Source organism: Chiloscyllium plagiosum, chromosome 4, assembly GCF_004010195.1.
Source record: "Chiloscyllium plagiosum isolate BGI_BamShark_2017 chromosome 4, ASM401019v2, whole genome shotgun sequence".
Taxonomy (NCBI): domain Eukaryota; kingdom Metazoa; phylum Chordata; class Chondrichthyes; order Orectolobiformes; family Hemiscylliidae; genus Chiloscyllium; species Chiloscyllium plagiosum.
Genome location: NC_057713.1, coordinates 32623900 through 32644407, shown reverse-complemented (window position 1 = coordinate 32644407; position 20508 = coordinate 32623900). Strand labels below are relative to the sequence as shown.

General features: G+C 40.0%; 1 protein-coding gene and 1 long non-coding RNA gene across 2 annotated transcripts in view; one reads left to right on the top strand and one right to left on the bottom strand.

Annotated features, from left to right (window-relative positions):
- Positions 1-11831, top strand: part of LOC122548927 — a 53408-nt gene extending 41577 nt beyond the window's left edge. The window contains exons 2-3 of the long non-coding RNA XR_006311369.1: positions 3871-4273; positions 11704-11831. This is a non-coding gene — a long non-coding RNA (uncharacterized LOC122548927). The remainder of the gene's footprint in view (positions 1-3870; positions 4274-11703) is intronic.
- Positions 11832-12402: 571 nt separating this feature from the next.
- Positions 12403-20508, bottom strand: part of myd88 (MYD88 innate immune signal transduction adaptor) — an 18743-nt gene continuing 10637 nt past the window's right edge. Inside the window, exons 4-6 of the mRNA XM_043687912.1 lie at positions 19431-19611; positions 18746-18837; positions 12403-14820 (exon numbers count right to left, since the gene is read on the bottom strand). Of these exons, the coding sequence (XP_043543847.1) occupies positions 14666-14820; positions 18746-18837; positions 19431-19611 (428 nt within the window). The 3' untranslated portion in view covers positions 12403-14665. The remainder of the gene's footprint in view (positions 14821-18745; positions 18838-19430; positions 19612-20508) is intronic.

The following is a 20508-nucleotide window of genomic DNA, read 5'->3' as shown; positions in this document are numbered from 1 at the left end:
GAGTACAATGGGTGAGTGGGGGAGGGGATGAAGGTGATGGGTCAAGGGGGAGAGGGTGGAGTGGATAGGTGGAAAAGGAGATAGGCGGGTAGGACAAGTCCGGACAAGTCATGGGGACAGTGCTGAGCTGGAAGTTTGGAACTAGGGTGAGGTGGGAGAAGGATTGAATACCTTTGGGCCACCTAGTGGCCACTGCTCATCACCTAATGTCTTTTTTAAGGTGCCAAAAGCTTCCGCAGACTGTCAGATTTCTCTGAAAATTTCTCACACATATAGTATTACCCATCTTAAACAACCTTCCTTTTATAGTCCCGACTGAAACTTTAACAGCCTGTCAACACACAACAATCTACCGACTTCCACAAACCCTTCTCGACTTTCCTTAACCCTCAATAATCCTGTTATAATGCATTATGATACTTCCTTATCTCACAGAAAAATTTAAGTACCAATTTAAATAATGCTAATCCGACCGAATCAGAGTTCACAATTCTGCTTACAGATCCCTGATCTGCTAATGGAAATTCCCAACTTCTGTAGGATCCTCGAACCTATCTTATCTTTCCTTTTCTCTTTAATTTATTTTCTCTTTCATCAGAGTTCCCATCTCTGCTTACAGGTCCCCGTGAGTTGGCACAGTGGTTTGCCAACAACAAATCGAGTAAGCATTTTATGAATTCATTGACTCCAATGAATCATGGTACTTCCTTTGCATCATTTTTCACTGTTTGCTGCTAAAGCTGTCATATTTTTGGAATTGAAGCAAAGATGTTATGCTGTTAGTACATGGCTTATGTGTTTAACTTCAAATGCTTTAATTGCAATTTTTTCTTGTTAACTTCAGATACATCTTTTGTGTAGTGTATGCACTAGATTTTAATCATTGTCAGCAATGGCTTCTTCCATTGTGTCATCACGTCCATAAGCCCATAAGATGACTATGTATTTGTTGATACTCTGCTGGTGCCTGGAAATGCCAAATGGCACACAGAATCATCTATACTTCTTAAAAGATTTGTCCAGAATGTAGTTAGATAGCTACTGCTTTCACCCATGTTTACTTCCCAGGAGCCATATTTCACATACAGCATGGAGACAAACACTTCGGTCCAAATGGTGCATCCCAACCATAATCCCAACTAATCTCACTTGCCTACACTTGGCCCATATCCATCCAATTATTTCTTGCCTAAATGTACTTGCCTAAATGTCTTGAAAATATTGTAACTGTACCCACATCCATCATTTCCTCTGGACGTTCATTCCACACACAAATCACTGATTAAAAAAGTGCTCCTCATGAATTTTTAAAATCTTTCTCCACTTGCCTTAAAAAATGTCCCCTACTCTTGAAATCCCCCACACTGCCAGTCACCTTATCTATACCATTCATGATTTATATACCTCCTAAAAGGTCATTCTTCAACCGTCTATGCTCTAGTGAAACAAGTCCCAGCGTCTCTAGCCTCTCCTCAAACCCTGCATTCCCAGCAACATCCTGGTGAATCTCATCTGAATCCTCTTCAGCATAATAATAATCTGCCCTTTACAGGACAAATAGAACTGGACACAGTATTCCAGAAGAGACCTTATCAACATCTTGTACAACCTCAACATAATGTCCCAATTTCTACGCTCCAAGGTAGGAGCAATAAGGGAAAGTACGCTAAATGCCTTTTTAACCATATCTTTGGTTTGATTTTATTGTGACGTGTACTCAAGTACAGAAGTACAGGAATATGGTGAAAAATGTATAATGTCACCACACAAAGCACCATCTGGGGTACAAGTACTTAGGTGCAGAATCTTACAAACAAGGTAGAAAGAAAGATCAAAGTTAAAGGTTAAACATTACAGTAATTATAGTACAGTGACACCTTTTTAGTTTTAAATAGAAAATAAAGAAATAAAGTTAAAAGTTCAAATATTACAGTCTGCTTGGCCACGGTTGGACCACACTTCAAGGAATATCCCTGAGACTGGAAGTCCATGCTGTGGCCCTGTCAGGTCAAGCCGGGACACTGCCTCACCGGATTGTGCTGAGTCTGAGGCCGGAGGAAGAAAGAAGGAGAAAGAAAAATGGATGGCGCGGTCGAGTTCTGTCTGAAGTGTTCTACTCTGCTGCCATCTTGGATTTTGTTCTAGATATGACAAAAACTTCAAAGAATTATGTACCTTATCCCCTAGGTGTCTATTCTACAACACTACCCAAGGCCCTACTTTTAATTGTCTAAGTCCTGAACTTCTTTTATTTTTCTTCACCAAAATGTAATACCACGCATTTATTCAAATTAAACTCCGTCTGCCACTCCTCATTCCCTTGACTCAATTGTTCAAGATTTCTTTGTAATCTTAAATAGCCACCTTCACTGTCCACTATGCCACTCAAACTCAGCAATGATACCTTCTATATTCTCACTTAAATCATTTATATAATGGACAGGTTCATAGCTCCTTGAAAGTGGAGTCGCAGGTAGATAGGGTAGTGAAGAAGACGTTTGGTATGCTTTCCTTTATTGGTCAGAGTATTGAGTACAGGAGTTGGGAGGTCATGTTGCGGTGTACAGGACATTGGTTAGGCCACTGTTGGAATATTGCGTGCAATTCTGGTCTCCTTCCTATCGAAAAGATATTGTGAAACTTGAAAGGGTTCAGAAAAGATTTACAAGGATGTTGCCAGGGTTGGAGGATCTAGCTACAGGGAGAGGCTGAACAGGTTGGGGCTGTTTTCACTGGAGCGTCGGAGGCTGAGGGGTGACCTTATAGAGGTTTACAAAATTATGAGGGGCATAGATAGGATAAATAGACAAAGTCTTTTCCCTGGGGTCGGGGAGTCCAGAACTAGAGGGCATAGGTTTAGGGTGAAAGGGGAAAGATATAAAAGAGACCTAAGGGGCACCTTTTTCACGCAGAGGGTGGTACGTATATGGAATAAGCTGCCAGAGGAAGTGGTGGAGGCTGGTACAATTGCAACATTTATGAGACATTTGGATGGGTATATGAATAGGAAAGGTTTGGAGGGATACGGGCCAAGTGCTGGCAGGTGGAACTAGATTGGGTTGAGATATCTGGTAGGCATGGACTGGTTGGAACAAAGGGTCTGTTTCCATGCTGTACATCTCTATGACTCTATGACAAACAATTACCCAATCTCCATGGAACACTGCTGGTCACAGTCTGAGAAATAACTCTCCAACATCACTCTGTCTCCTGTCATTAAGCCAATTTTGTATCTAGTTGGCAAGCTCGCCCTGAGTCCCATGTGGTCTAACTTTACTAATTAGTTAGTCTACCATGTGGAACCTTGGCAAAGACTTTACAAAAGTCTAAGTAAACAATGTCTATCACTCTGCCCTCATCAACCATCTTGGTTACTTTCTCAAAAAACTCAAATGAAGCTTGTGAGACATGATTTCCCTCAAACAAAATCATGCCAACTATCTCTAATCATTACTCACCTCTCCAAATGTGCATGAATCCTATCTCTCAGAATCATATTCAGCAACTTACCCTCCACTGAAATCAGACTCTCAGGTCTGTAGTCTGTAAGGCGTCTCCTTACATCCTTTCTTAAACTTAGCCATTCTCCAGTCATCCGGCACCTCACCCTTGGTTATAGATTATACAAATATTTCTGGAAGAGGTTCTGTAATTTTCTGCCTAACTTGCCACAACATCCTGGGATGCACTAGATCAGGTCCTGGATATTTATCCATCTTTATGTTTTCTAACAAGTCTCGCACTTCCTCTTCTGTAATGTGAATTCTTTTCAAAACATCAATATTTATTTCTCTGAGTTCTCTAGCTCCACGATAAACATGCCTCTCCATGGTAAAAACTGATGTGAAATATTCTGTTTTTCAGCAGCAGCAGCAGCATCTCGAAGGGCGGGAGCTTGGAGCAGGGGCCTATCGGGAGTGGTGAGTCACTGATTGGAGTCTTTAAAAACTTACCTCGAGCACAGGAGTCCTCCATTTCTGATTTTCAACAGCAGCAGTAGCTCGATGGGCAGAAGCTTGGACCAGGGGTCTGTTGGGAATGGTGAGTCATTGATCTGAGTCTTTAAAAACTTGCAGGAGTCCTCTATTTCTGTTTTTCAGCAGCAGCACCTCAATGGATGTGAGGTTGGACCTAGGGTCTATCTGGAGCAGTGAGTCACTGACTTGAGTCTTTAAAAACTTACCTCGAACACGGGAGTCCTCCATTTCTGTTTTTCAGCAGAGCAGCAGCAGCTGGATGGGCGGGAGCTTGGACCAGGGGCCTGTTGGGAGAGGTGAGTCACTGATTTGAGTCTTTACATCTGACATCGGAGAACAGGTTTCTGGGAAAGGAGGGACTTTTTTATTTCCCTCCAGCTATCTAAATCCGAGATCCTACCTTTGTAGGGCCTCCCACCCAACCACCTCCTCTAGCCTTAAAGACCAGGGGCACATCAGGTAAACTTCTCTTCTTTTTTACATTCTGATAAGGGAACTAGCAGAGATGCAGTGCAGAGAGAGGAATGTTCCTCCTGCATGATGTTTGAGGTGAGGGACGTCATTAGTGTCCCATCCAAGTACACCTGCAGGAAGTATATCCAACTCTCGCTCCTCCAAGACCGTGTTGGGAACTGGAGCAGGAGCTGGATGAACTTTGGATCTTTCAGGAGGCAGAGGCTGTGATAGATAAGAGTTACAGGGAAGTAGTTATTCCTCGGCACGAAGAAAGCTGGGTAATTGTTTGAAGGTGGAAAAGACAGTCAGTGCAGGAATCCCCTGTGCTCATTCCCCTGAAAAACAAATGTACCATTTTGGATACTGATGGGGAGGACAACTTACCAGGGGCATGCAGTGGGGTGCAGGTCTCTGGCACAGAGTCTGTTCCTGTTGCACAGAAGGGAAGAAGGGAAAGGAGGAGAGTGTTAGTCATTGGGGAATCAGGTCAGATAGATGATTTGTTGGGGACGAACAAGACTCACGGTTGGTGTGTTGCCTTCCAGGTGCTAGGGTCCGTGATGTCTTGGGTTGTGACTTTGGGGTCCTGAAGGGAGAGGGTGACCAGCTCCACGATGTGGTCCATGTAGGTACCAACGATATAGGTAGGAAGAGGGATAAGGATGTAAGGCAGGATTTCAGGGAGCTAGGGTGGAAGCTGAGAGTGAGAATAAACAGCGTTGGTATCTTTGGTTTGTTACCCGTGCCACGTGATAACAAGGCAAGGAATAGGGAGAGGTATCAGCTGAACACATGGCTGCAGAGATGGTGCAGGAGGGAGGGTTCAGGTACATGGATAATTGGGGCTCATTCTGGGGAAGGTGGTACCTGTACAAACAGGATGGTCTTCACTTGAATCAGAGGGGTACTAATATCCTGGGTGGGAAATTTGCTGGTGCTATTTGGGTGGGTTTAAACTAGCTCAGCAGGGGGATAGGAACTTGAGGTGTAGTTGCAGTGCACAGGAGGGTGAGAGTAGGGAGGACAGGGACAGGATTTCAGGGTCTCAGGAATATGCTGGCAGACAGCAAGCTGGTTTGAAGTGTGTCTACTTCAATGCCAGAAGTATCCGAAATAAGGTAGGTGAGCTTGCAGCATGGATAGATGGGACTTCGATGTTGTGGCCATTTCAGAGACATGGATAGAGCAGGGTCAGGAATGGATGTTGCAACTCCAGGGTTTAGATCTTTCATTAAGAATAGGGAAGGCAGTAAAAGAGGAGGAGGTGTGGCCTTGTTAGTCAAGGACAGTATAACGGTGACTGAAACAACTTTTGACGAGGACTCTTCTACTGAGGTGGTATGGGCTGAGATTAGAAATAGGAGAGGAGGTCACACTGCTGGGAGTTTTTCATAGGCCTCTGCAGAGTTCCAGGGATGTGGAGGAGAGGGTCAGCAAAACAATTCTGGGTAGGAGTGAAAGGAACACGGTGGTCATTATGGAGGACTTTAACTTCCCCAACATTGACTGGAAATGCTATATCTCTAGAATGGCAGATGGATCAGCTTTTATCCAATGTGTGCAGGAGGGTTTCCTGACACAGTATGCACTTATCAGACATCCCTGCACCTGTTAAGTCTACTCCAATCAATCCTTGCAAGTTGTTGTCTCAAACCATTTAAAAATTACCTTACTCCAATTAAAAACTTTAATTTTTATGCAATCCTTTTCCATTACTATTTAAAAACAAAGAAATATGATCACTAGACCCAAAGTGTTCCCCTACTATAACTTCAGTCGCTTACCCTGTATTATTACCTAAGAGGTCAAGTTTTGCTCCATCTCTAGTAGGAACATTTATATTTTGATAAATATTTTTTTCCTGAACACATTTAACTAATTCTTCACCATCTTAACCTTTAACACTATGATAGTCCCAGTCAATGTTTGAAAAATTAAAATCATACTATTACAATCTTATTATTCCTATGACCTCCCTCTACAGATTTGCTCCTCAATTTCCCTCCAACTATTAGCAGTGGTCAATCATACAATCCCATTAAGGTAGTCATACCTTTCTTATATCTAATTTCAACCCATATATTTTCACTAGATGATTTTTCAGAAATATCTCCGCTAGTTATAGCAGTAATGTTTTCCTTAATCAAAAATGCCCAACCTCCCCCTCCTCTTTTGCCTCTCTTTCTATCCTTCCTATAGCATCTGAAACCCAGAACATTGAGCTGCCAGACCTGCCTATCCCTCAGCCAAGTTTTTCTAATAGCTATGACATCCCAATCACACGTTCCCAAACATGCCTGAGTTCATCAGCCTTATCTGTAAGACCCCCTTGCATTGAAATAAATGCACTTTAATTCTTCAAAATTATTTTGTTCTCTGACTTGCTGAAGTGCGTCTTTTCTAATTAACCTGTTCTTTCAGATTCAAAACCATCCTCATCGTTCTTTCTATTTACTCTGCTATTTACCCCACCCGCCTCCTGTAATAGTTTACAGTTCCCTTAATAGAATTAGCAAATCTTCCTGTTAGGATATTGATCCCTTTCCAGTACAGGTGAAACCCATCCTTTTTGAACAGGTATTTTCTGACCCAGAAGAGATCCCAATGATTCAAGAACCTGAATCCACCTCTTTGCCCATTGATTTATCTCCTTTATCCTTTTATTCTTTCCCTCATTTGATCTCGCCACCAGAAGTAAACAGACATTACTAAATCTGAGATCCTGTTTTTTTTAATATTCTACCTAACTTTTTATATTCACTCTATAAAGCTTTAACTTTTCCTTAATTATGTCACTCCCACTGATATGTACAATAGCTTTTGGTTTTTCACTCTCCCTTTTAACAATATGCTTCAAACATTTTGAGATGTCTTTCATCCTGGCACCATAAAAACAACACACTATCCTAGATTCATGCTCGCTACCACAGAATCTCTGGCCTGTGCCCCTAACAGGGGGAGTCTCTTGCAACAATCCTTCTAAATTTTGTCAAACCCCAGCCAACAGATGATTCAATCTTAGTGCTCAAGATCTGACTCCCTCTTATTTTCCTCTGAGAGGCAATCCTTTTCAACACTACCCAAAACTGAGTATCTGTTTGGGAGAGGAATAGCCACAGGAGACTTCTGAGCTACTTCTTACCTTTCCTGACAGTCACCCTACTATCTAACTGACCTACTGTGTAATCACTTCTCTAAATATACTAGCCATCTGTGTGTCCTTTGTATGCCCTCAATGAAATTAAGCATAAAAGGAAACAGCTTACAGTAGTACCTTTATATATTAGTAAACTACCTTTCCTTACCCAAAGGATATTAAACATGCAAAACTAAATTTAAAAACAAAACCATAAATCTGAATAATTCACAGGGTGGTGCAACATCGAGGGCTGTACTGCACTGTAATATTCTATGTTCTAATTATAAATGCGTCCTCAAGTGGTTATGCAGATAACTTTCAATCTTCTGATATTAAAAAACTCACTCAGAGCCATTCATGTGTAAGCATCTTGAAAAGCTCCATAAACACAACTCTCCTCCATGATTTAAACTAATCTATTTAGTGATGGTTTTAAAATGAACTTGCTTCTGCGTGTATACCTTTAGAGAAAAAAAACTGAGCTGCCCATGTGTTGGCCTCTCCAAAAGGTCTGTTAACAGAACTCCATTTTAAAAAAAAGATTTCTTTTTGCATTTTTGATTATGAAAGAACCAAAAATGAATAAAAAATATTATACTAGAAATGTAATAGCTGTGAGAAATTTAGAACTTAGAATGTGTAGGTCTTTCCAAAAGTTCCATTAACACATTGAGACAAAAATCACACTTTGTTTGACTATAAAAGAATCAAAAATGAATCAAAAAAGTCTTCTACCACTGAAACATAATGACTGTAAGAAATCTCCAAGTAGAAGTAAGCCTGCAATCTCGAGAGCAGCTGCAAAATCCATGCTACTATTCGGTCCACTGTTTTAGAACTTGGAACACTTAAATATTTTTGCTGTTCCAGGTTTTACCAACATATCTTCGATAGCTGGCACGAGATAGAGATCTCTCTTCAGAGCTTTATTTAGATTGTTTGAGTCGATGTATGTGCTTAGCTTTCCAGGTTGTTTCACTTCCACCATGCTGTTCATGCTTTCTGTAAGAGTTGTTAGTTTCTTGATTACTACTTTTTCCAGTTCTTCTATTTTGACTTGCATACTGGCCTTGCAGGTACCTGGAAGCTTCTTCAGCAGATGCTGAGTTAGTCTTATATGCGTATCATATAAACATCCTAATCCTTAAACACACTGATTTAAATTAATTTATTATTGTCACATGTACAGTGAAATGTTTTGTTTTGTGTGCAATACAGGCAGATCATAACATACAAATTGCATAAGGGTAATAGAACAGAGTGAAGAATCAATGTTGTGGCTGCAGAGAAGTTGCACAAAGAGCAAGGTCAACATTAAATTTTAAATTTTAGAGACCTATCCAATAACAACAGGGCAGAAGCTGTTCTTGAATCTGTTGGTGCATGTGTGTTATGATGCGGGGTAACCCCCCCCCCCCCCACCGCCCGCTAATTTATTTTAAACCTGCAACACAGAAAAGATTTATCCCGTGCGGTGATCTGTGAAAATTTGAAGACCAAGAAGTATTAAGTAAAATTTGACAACTTTATTTCTTAAAGTATAACAGAGAATAATTTAACTAACAACTATATAGAACCCCTTCCTCTAACCTATCTTTTACTTTCCCTTCTATAATTCAAGTCTGATAAAATCCCCGATTAAGATTTACCAAAATTCAAGTTTTCAAAGACAACCAGATGTCGAATCTTCTCTTCCTCAGTCTTCTCTTCTTCTTAGGGATTTCTGTTTCTCAGGTCGCTGATTGATAAAGGTGCCTTAAAAGTACCTTGAAAAGAGCTATTCTCCCGATAGTCTGCGGATGCTGGTGGCTTGGCAGTTCTCCTCAACTGTTCAAGTTTTCCCAGCCTTATACCCCCAAAGCATCGATTGTATCATTGGCTTTTAAGATTGTCAATATACTAAATTTAAACTTGATTGGAGTTTGGTATTTTTGGGGTATAATTTAAAGTTATTGGCCGAATTTGAATTTGTTTTGTCGTTTCCAGGCAACCCAGCTAATCTAGCTTTCGACCAAGTGTTACATTGTCACCTTATTCAGAACACTTGATGCTGTGTCAGGTCATTCTGCTAGCTTTTAACTCTCTTAGAGGTACAGGACACCCATATCTTCAGGACATGTGTTTAGCTTTTATATCTTCTTCCCAAAGGAAGACGTTGAAAGAGATTCTAACCAGGGTGGAAGGATCTTTGATTATGTTGGCTATCTTTCCAAGGCAGTGAAAAGTGTAGATGGAGTCAATGGATGGAAGGTTGGCTTGCATGATTGACTGGGCTGTGTTCACAATTCTCTGTAGTTTCTTACAGTCCTGACACAGCAGTTGCCATACCAAGTCATGGTGCATCCAGATAGAGTGCTTTCTATGGTACATCTATAAAAATTGGTAAGAGTCTTTACGGACATGCTGAATTTTCTTAGCCTTCTGAGCAAATAGAGGCACTATTGTACTTTCTTGACTGTCTCATCAAAGTGGGTTGACCAAGACAGATTATTGGTAATCATCACTCCTTGTAATTTGACTCTTTTGGCACTCTCCATCTCCGCTCCATTTAGGTAGATAGGAACATTCCTTCTGTCTTGCTTCCTGAAGTCAGCTCTTCCATTTTGCTGACATTGAGGGAGAGGTTGTTATCTTTACACCATGCCACCAAATACTTTATCTCCTTCCTGATTTCTGTCTCTTCATTGTTTGAGATCCAGTCTACAACAGTGGTGTCATCAGCAAACCTGTGGATGGAGTTAGGATGAAATTTGGCCACAGTCCTGAGTGTACAGGGAGTATAATCAAGGGACTGAGAACACAGCCTTGCGGGGCGCTCGTGTTGAGGATTGTCATGGAGGAGGTGGTGTTTCCTATTCTGACTGTGGTCTGTGGGTCAGGAAGTTGAGGATCCAGTTGCACGGGGCAGAGCAGAGGCCTAGATCTCAGTTTTGAAATTAGTTTGGCTTCAATTATAGTGTTGAAGGCAGAGCTGTAGTCGACGAGTAGGATGTAGGTATCCTTATTTTACCGATGTTCCAGGAATGTGTCTAATGCCAGGGAGATTGCATCTGTGACACGAGGCAAATTGCAACGGATCAAGGCAGGCTGGAAGGCTAGAATTGATATGAGTCATGACTAACCTCTCGAAGCACTTTATAACTGTAGAGGTCAGAGCCACTGACATTAGTCATTGAGGCACGTTGCAGGTGTTTTCTTTGGTATCAGGATGATGGTGGTCTTCTTGAAGCAAAAGGGGACTTAAGATCATAGTAAGAAGAGGTTAACAATGTTGGTCAATATTCCTGCCAGCTCGTGCATGGCCACGGACTCCATCTGGGCCAGTTGCTTTTATGAGTTCACTCTCAAAAAGGCCGGCCTGACATCTGCAATGGTGCCTGAGGGAACAAGTGCCTCTGAGGTTGTCGGGGCAGGTGACACTTGAAACAAGTACAGGATGCATTGAGTGTATTCTGCTCTGCTTCACTTTATAGCCCATGACCTTGTGCAGGACATTGTTTGACATTTCTAGGATCTTATCTACTGTCTGTTGTTTAGTGTAATTTAATAAGTTGCAAAATTCTTTTTTCGCACATTGAGGGTTACCAATCCAGGCTTTAGACTTGCTGTGGCAGAGACGGGTGGCTTTTGCTTGCCATCTACTATGTGCAACTTGAGCTTTCTTCTTGGGCATGCAGAGTAATTTGGCCTCTTGCCACAAGTACAGTGCCATCATAAACTTCAAACCTTACTTCTGCAGGTTTCATTTTTGGATTGCCATGTGAAGTCAATGCACAGATCTGTGAAGGTAAAGAAATTGCATACCATCTGTACCTGCTTTTTTTTCTGCTTCCTTCTAGTTTTACACCTATGTGCAGAATGAATTAGCCTCTTGCGATGAGAACAGTGGACATTCCTTTGTGAGATATCCTCCACTGTATTTTAATCCTGCCCTTGTTCATGGTTTTTTTCCCTGGAGTACCTATCAGCATAATGTACGACTGGTCTATTTTGCAATTAGTATATTATTGTTTTGTTTTGCTGCTGTATCTTGCTTTTGTTTAAAAACATATGCATGTTATTGCTACTTTTTCTTGCAACATGCCAATTGGAAGTTGTGATTTCCTACATTTTTTATGTATTGCTTTCTAGGAAATGGCCAATGCTATTGAAGGCAGAATTTATTGCATTTAAGACAACTAAATTGCTTGATCAGCCATTTTGAAGATGTTGAGGAGTCAAACATGTTGCTTTGGAATTGGAGTCGCACACAGACTAGACCAGGTAAGGGTCATATTTTTCCCTACCTAAAAAAAGACACTATTGAATTAGATGAATTTTTACAGCAATTTCATGATGAATAATAGCTTTTTATTCCGATTCATTTGATTAACTGAATATAAATTTACAAAATTGCCAAAGTGGGATTTGAGCTCATGACTTTGATCATAGGTCTTTAGATTTATTACTCCCATACCACCATACTATACCATCATACTCTTTAATATCATAGTTACACTCATTAAATAATCTAGTTATTGATGAAAAAAGTCAAGCTTTCTGGCCTTAACAATATCTTACAATTAATTCCAGCTCAACTCACAGGCATTGAGACACCTCTGGATTTGCTATCACTGAGGACCAAATGTCATGGCACCTAGAACTGTGCTTTGGTGTATATAAATATAAATTAATTCAATTGAAATAAAAGGAAGAAGGAAGCCATGCATAATTTGGTTCTAACCTTTAAGATGAGTGTTTTGTGCAGACATGTTATTTTTCATCACTGAGGGAAAAAACAACTATTACGATCATATCAACCACTGGTGAAGCACTAGAGAAACTTGAAACTGGACTTCTATAAAACTTTTATTATTTTAGCTGTTTTTCACATTAAAAAATACATAAAACATTAATGAAAAAACATGACAATTTTACTGAATATGTAACAGCCAAGAGGAAAAAAAAAGCCCTTTCCACAAGTTGAATTGAAAGTTGTCCCCACAGAGACCAAGTTCATTTTTCTTAAGTTGTCAGAAAAATAAATGTTAGTTGCAACACATTCTCCTATACGGTTTCTGCATCAAGGTTCAAGAGTCACTAACTAACTATTTGTATCTGCACTGAAAATGACTATGGACCTCTTTCAAATCATTTCAGAGGATATTTAATGATCAGACATCAGCATGGGACTGGAGTCACAAATAAGCTAAATTACCACCATTGGTATTGATGACATATTTCCTTCCCCAAAGGACATTAATGAAACGGTTGTTTTTTTACAGTAGTCTCAGAGCTTTATGGTCATCTGTATTGATATCAGTTAGTTTTAGGTTTTTCTCCAAAGCTGTATACAGATTCTCAGTGACATGCTGGGATGTACATATAATTGAAAACAGGTTATTCAGCCCAAAAGGTCAATGCCAGCATTTATACTTCAAATAAATCTCCTTTCAGATTTCTTCATCTAACCAATCGACATATTTTATTCCTTTACCTTCATGTGCCTGTCTAGCTTCTCCTTAAATGCATCTGCTACTTATCTCAACAACTCCTTTTGGTGACTATTCCACCTTACTATTAATGGTAAGGGATGACATGTAAATGTTCTACTGGGTTCACAAGTTACTACTTTATACTGATCACTTCTGGTTCTGGATTCCACCAAAAACTTGTATTTTCTGGAACTTTTAATTTTATAAAAAGATCTAAAGTGTTTAGGTGGAGCAAAATCTAAACAAAGTTTGACACTAAAATACATGATATTATGGATGATGACTAAAAGTTTGGTCAGAGATGTGTTTGAAGGAGTATCTTCAAAGACAAAAGCAAAATAAGGATGCATAGAGATTAAAGGCAGGAATTTAGGGTCATCTCAGCTGAAGGCACAATAATCAGTTTTGAAGTGATTAAGGTCACAGATGGTTAGGAAGCTAAAACTCAAAGATATCTTTGTTATGGGCTGGATGAGGTTACAGTAATATGGAGTAGGGAACCCTTGGAAGGAATTGAATACAAGGACAACAAAAATTATATAAAAAGGGACCTTGTTAATCTGGGAGTAATAGGAGGTCAGTAAACACAGGGGCAATGGGTGAACAGGACTGAATGCTAGTTTGAATATAGGCTGCAGAGTTTTGGATGACCTTAAATTTCAGAGAATGGAACATGTGTCAAACTAACCAGGAATGGAATGGTCAACTCTGGAGCTAACATGGGCACAAGTCAGAGTTTCAGCAACAGATAATTTAAGACAGTAGCAGAATCAGATGTTATGGAAGAGGAAATATACATTTTTACTAATTCCAACATCAAGATTGTAAAAGATGTGGTTTAGTGTCAATTATTAAAAACATTAGAGTTGGTGTCCAGGGAACAAATTTTATAGCAGAGATTTTGTTTTTTATTCATTCGCAGGATGTGGATATCACTGGCTCGGCCAGCATTTATTGCAAAGAGTCAGTCATATTGATGTGGGTCTGGAGTCACATGTAGGTGAGAGCAATAGTTTCCTTCCATAAAGAGCATTAGTGAACTAGCTGGGTTTTCCTGATAATTGATAACAGTTTCATGATCATTATTAGACTCTCATTTTCAGATTTTTAAATGTCTTTAATTTTCCCAGTATTTCACTGGAGAAAATTTCTGCCTATCAAGTATTGACGTCAGACAAGTAGTCTGACAATGTAGAAACAGTTAAGAAGTTGAGAGAAGTGGTCGTAACGCCATGCTAGGTGTTGAGGTAAATGTGAAAACTGACACTATTCTAGGCAAACTATGTGTGACAACAGGTATCTTTATAGACGTGGTGGATTTGTTTCTATATGAAGCAAAATGTACTGAATTTAACACTCAAAATAGTTCTGCATCTTAAGGATTTGATCTTGGCTGCATCTTGAAGTTATTCAATACATTTTTTCTTCTACATCGCTAGTGAGAAGAGACCCAATCCTTTTAATACTGAAGAAAGTAATGTATAGTCAAGATAGCAGAGCTGATCATTTGGAACAGATTTAATGGAATCAGCTTGTGGTAGAACCTGAAACTGTCTTCATTCTTACAGTGTAATCACCATAATCACCTAGAGTACCTCTGCTCCCTCTAGGGTCTCCTCTCACGGTTGTGAGAGTGCTTTAGCGAGCCTCTTCCAGAACCACGCTTTGGTGCTTGGGTTTGTATAATCACACAACGTGATGTGACGGAGAATGCTTGGAAATTCCCTCTTGATCTGCTTGTACTTGACAGGGATCAGGCGCTTGTCTCGGGCACCTGTGGGATTTGAAATCAATGTCAGATTTAATATTCACTCCTCTATTTAAGATTTTCTCTCTGATGTCCTTCCTGCCTCCTATTGTCTTGGATGGGAATTATATACTCCAAACATCCTGTGGTATCATTGCTTCCCAACAAAATTCTTCACAGAAGGCTACTGATCCCATAGCTCACAACACAAACACCACTAAGTACCCCTTTATCATTAAGCTACACTTCCCTGAATATTTTCTTGTGTTTAACTACTTCGTTCCTAAATACTGTATAGTTTAAGTTGCATAGTAGTATATCAGTAATCCTAACTTTTCTCTGTCATTTGTTAAAGAATTAGTGTATTTACAATAATTCACCCTCATTGTCTTTGATAATGTTACTCTGTAACCCCAAGAATCTTTGTATGAAAAAACTCCTGCTGTGCACCTTTGGTTATTGAATTAACTGCTAATTTTATGTACGTGTGCAAGTCCAGGTAACAGTGTTAAAAACAGTCATTCTTAGTCAGGAATGATATAGAAAACACTAAGCCAGTGTTTAATAGACATTCTATAAACTTGAAACTTTCCAGCTGGTGTCAATGATAGCAATCAGGAAATGTAACCATTTTTCTTCATCCCCTTCCTTGCAATACTCATCAGCTCTGGTTGAGGTCAGTCAAGACAGACACAGAAAAGGAAGCACATCTAGAAATGCTGTGTACAGCACATTAGTACAACACTCAGTAATGCTACAAGCAGCCAGAGAAAAAGTATTTTCGTCCGTTTTCTCAACACACCAAGTACCAGGCACTCTTGGGCCCCTGGTGCTCCAATAGTAGCTTCAACAAGACACATGCTAGAAATGAGGAAGATTCATTCTCATGTTCTCCCGACATGTGATAAGAATAGGGGTGGAAAGAAGGGTTGCCAAGACATACCTCTGCCTTCTGACAAATTGGAGTTGACAGCTCATGAAATGAGGGATAATGGGCAAGAAAAATCTTTGAAGTCAGAAGCTAGGAAACAAAGCCTTATATCTTCCAAGCTTGGATCTTCAGAGCCCCTGATTTATCCCATAAGACACAGAAGCAGAAGTAGGCCTTCAGCTCATTGAGTCTGCTGCATGGTTCAACAGGATTATAGAGTTGAGATTGATCGACTCCATTTTCCTGTCTTTTCCCTTTCACCCTCAAGTCTGTCACGGATTTAAAAAATCTCTTAATTATCCAGTCTCTTCAGCCGTCTGCACTAATTCCATTGATTCATTACCTCACGAACATCCTTCTCATCTCTCTCTGAAAGGGCTGTTCAGAGGTCTTGATAAAATAAAATACCAACCTGTATAGGACCTCACATTTTCTCTCCTTGTACAATAAACTGGAATGGAAGTCAGGGATTGCTATATGGCTAAAATACTGGGAAAGCTTTCCAACTTGGAAAAATCAAATGGTACACACACAAAGGGCAATGTTGCTTTTTAAGCAAATGGTATCAGGAGTCTTTAAAGGAAAACTTCCTGATGACAGCCCATCAGATTAGTCCAGCTGCATTTTGTCATGGATCTGAAAGTGCAGTGCATCTGAAGACACCCACAGCCAGTAATCTAAAACATCTATCTCTTTCTTCCTCTCCTTTCCATGTGTGAAAAGACAAATCATGAAACTTGAGAGAATTCTAACCCAAGAAAAGACTTAATTGTATTCGATCAATCATCAAATTGAAAAATTACTATAACTCTGCAGACAACAGTATGTGATTGTTGCTAAAATTAAAAGAATTGAGATTCAGATTTTTGTTTTCGAAGTCTATAGTTTTCCAACTATTATATTCATGTAAAGCTATCTATCTTCTGTTTGTCTTATTTGTGAATAAGTGAGTGTGTATTTAGGGGTTCCAAAGGGATATAGTAATCCTAACTTCTCTCTGCCATTTATTAAAGAATTAGTCTATTTACAATAGTTAGTCATTTCCTTGTTAATAACAACCTGGTTTTGTCTGGAAAAGCAGTCATTCAAAAAAAAAATGGATCACCTTTGTGATTAAAGTTGGGTACTTGCACATTTGTGATGACTTGTGAAATAGTATACTTGAATTATTGGAGGACTTTACCCAGTGAAGTTGTAAGATTTAAGATGGGTGATTTATTGTGCACCTGAAGCACTCAAATAGTCTCCAGTTCTGAGGTATATTCAATCTTCACAAGTACTAACTCATTTACCCAACTAGTTACTTGGGAGATGTGACACATCAAAAGTGGTTCTCATTCACTAGTAACTATACAATTGATCAACTCAACTTATCACTACATCCTCATCCCTCCCTTCCAACACCCCTGACCACTGTCCCCAAAACCTAGATTAGATTAGATTAGATTAGATTAGATTACTTACAGTGTGGAAACAGGCCCTTCGGCCCAACAAGTCCACATCGACCCGCCGAAGTGAAACCCACCCATTCCCGTACATTTACCCCTTTACCTAACACTACAGGCAATTTAGCATGGCCAATTCACCTGACCTGCACATCTTTGGACTGTGGGAGGAAACCGGAGCACCCGGAGGAAACCCACACAGACACGGGGAGAATGTGCAAACTCCACACAGTCAGTCGCCTGAGGCGGGAATTGAACCCGGGTCTCTGGCGCTGTGAGGCAGCAGTGCTAACCACTGTGCCACTGCCGCCCACCTCAACTACTTCTCCCAAGTCTGCCTGAGACTTCACGAATGAAAGTACTTCCTGCACATATGTAGATGCACTGGCAGTTCCTGTGGCTTTGCTATTAATTATATTACAGACAGCAGCCTGCATTAAAGGTGATAAAGATTGAACAAAGACTGAAAAGAAGACACCACTAGTTTGGTGCCCTTCTGCTTTTCCTGTTCCTCCTGTTCCACTCTCCCTTGTCAGTGGAGATCTTACTCTTTCTCTTCCACAGTCTCTAGCCAATCTCTTCAGTACCTTCCCACCATTTGTTCTTCCAACCTGTCCCAGAGGTGAAGGAAATGGGTGGGACTAAGTGGAAGTAAGCCAGCAGCAAAAAAGGGCCAATATGGACCCTGGTGGGGGCAGAGGTCACAAATGGAGAAAGAGGGCGAGTGAGCTTGAAGAGTAGGCAGTCAGCAGGAGTGAGCAGTGAGTGGAATGTTTCATGAAATGAATGGAGCACCACTGTATTGATGTAAATAGTTGAAGAAACTGCGCAAGCACCCATGGAAGTATGGGAGTGGGCTTAAAAAAAAAGTACGGTGGATGCTGGAGATTTGAAATTGGAGAAACTCAGACAAATTACTGGAAAAGCTCAGCAGGTTTGGTAGCATCTGTGGAGAAAAATCAGAGTTCACGCTTCAGGTCCTTCCTCAGAACTGGACCCGAAACTTTAACTCTGATCTTTCTCCACAGATGCTGCTGAGCTTTTTTAGCAACTTGTTTTTGATTCTGATTTCCACAGTTCTTTGGGTTTTTATTTTGCTGAAGAAACTCAGTAGGTAGCATCAATAGAGAGAGAAACAAAGTTATAGGCACAAATGCTTTTTTAGTTCTGAAGAGTCATATTAAACTTGAAACATTAAATCTTTCTCACTACAGATGCCAACAGAGCTACTGAGTTTCTCCAGGAATTTCTTTTTTGATTTGGGAGCAAACTACTTCAGTTCCTTTCCACGTTCAGCAGGACTGGAATTAGAGTTTCATAAAAAAAACCCAATAAAACTCATCAGCAACATTATTTGAGAGAAAAATATTAAGATACATAAGGAGTTATGGCAACAGCTCATATAGATTGGCAAAAAAAGTGAAAATCGCAAATCCTGAAGCAGGTGTTAGTTAAAACCCTATATGGTGAAAGAACTTGGAAGGACTAGAAACTGCAAAATAAGTAACTTCAATAGATATTGTAATAATTTCAATAGATAATAGTAACTTCAACACAATAAAGTTAAATGCTTTACCTGGGCTAAGACTCAGAGCAAACTTTGTTTGAAAGTCACATTCATTACTGACCAAATAGTCATCAGAGATTATCGCCACCATTCTTTTACACCTGTCATTAAAAGGTGGAGAAAACAATCATGAGACTCCAATCAAACCGTTGATAATTCATTTCATTCTTCTTAACATTTTAATTCTTGCTTTTGATCTTTCTTGTAAATATTGATTCGAAGTTCTGATAACAAATATGTGGTCAATTGAGTAAAGAAAAACAGACAAAAGGCAAGTGATGATCTAAATAGGATATGGGATTCTAGAGCTTGAGAACTAAGTCATTGACCAGTAATAAGATTTTTGAGATGGACTTTGAACTGAAAATAAAAACATTGCTCCCAAATCTCAACACAAGCGAGGAAGCATATCAGGTTATTCTAACTCTGCTTGAGTGGACTGACAATACCCGACTCACGCTTAGCATTGTACCTCCCTATGGTATTTCCTTCAGTCAGGGACTGATATGAGAAAACCTGAACTGAAAATTCCTTCAGTTTTCGGTGATGCGTTTGCGAATGGAAAACACTCGCCTTGCATAACTTTGCAATGAGAAATACTGAAATCCTTTCCTTAGTCGATTATTGGGAACAGTAAGTCAACACATCAAGAAATTTGTTCGTTTCAAATTCTACCCAAACTATTTCTGCATACCTTTTCTCAATAAGCTCGCTGGTGATGGTCCAGACACACGACCCTGGCAGCACATCGCGGTCAAATACACACAACTTCAGTTTGCACTCAGACTGCTCAAGCTGCTTGATCATCTCATGGACAAACTCAATATCAGCTTGACAATAGCAAATGAAGGCATCAAAGAACTCGGGTGCAGCTCCTGCAAAACATGGCAATTTATTAATCCATCATCTACTACAAGCTACTCTCTGATAATTCCTATATTGCTCCATCATTGTAGTTTTCCTTGTTTAAACCATGGATTCATTGTAGACCAACTGGCAGACACAGACTACTAGCATTATCATTGTGTCTATTTCAATTCTAAGAATAATAGATGGAAACTACACAAATATCTTTCCTTTTACGTAAGTCCCATATTATCACTCAATTGTGCGCAAAAGTCTGGCCTCTTTGAATGTTTTTCTTCTGTTCTAAGATTCATCTCACATACTGCTGCTCTCCAATGTTGCTAAATGGGGAGGCAATCGCCTAGTAATATTATCGCTGGACTGCTAATCCAGAGACACAGGAATGTTTTCAGTTAGAATCCCTACATGGCAGATGGTGGAATTTGAATTCAATAAATATCTGGAAATAAGAGTCTAATGATGACCATGAATCCATTGTCAATTGTCAGAAAAAAACATCCGGTTCACTAATGTCCTTTGGGGAAGGAAACTGCCATCCTTACCTGGTCTTGCCTATATGTGACTCCAGACCCACAGCAATGTGGTTGACTCTTAACTGCTCTCTGCACAATCAGGAATGGGCAATAAATGCCAGGCCTAGCCAGTGACACCCTCATCCTATTAATGAATAAAAATAAATTGTTTTCTCTTAATTATACCTCATGTTGATGATACAAGAGCGCGGACTGGAGTACAAAATATAGATGTAAAAACAATGACTGCAGATGCTGGAAACCAGATTTCGGATCAGTGGTGCTGGAAGAGCACAGCAATTCAGGCAGCATCCGACGAGCAGCAAAATCGAGGTTTCGGGCAAAAGCCCTTCAGGAATAAAGGCAGAGAGCCTGAAGCGTGGAGAGATAAGC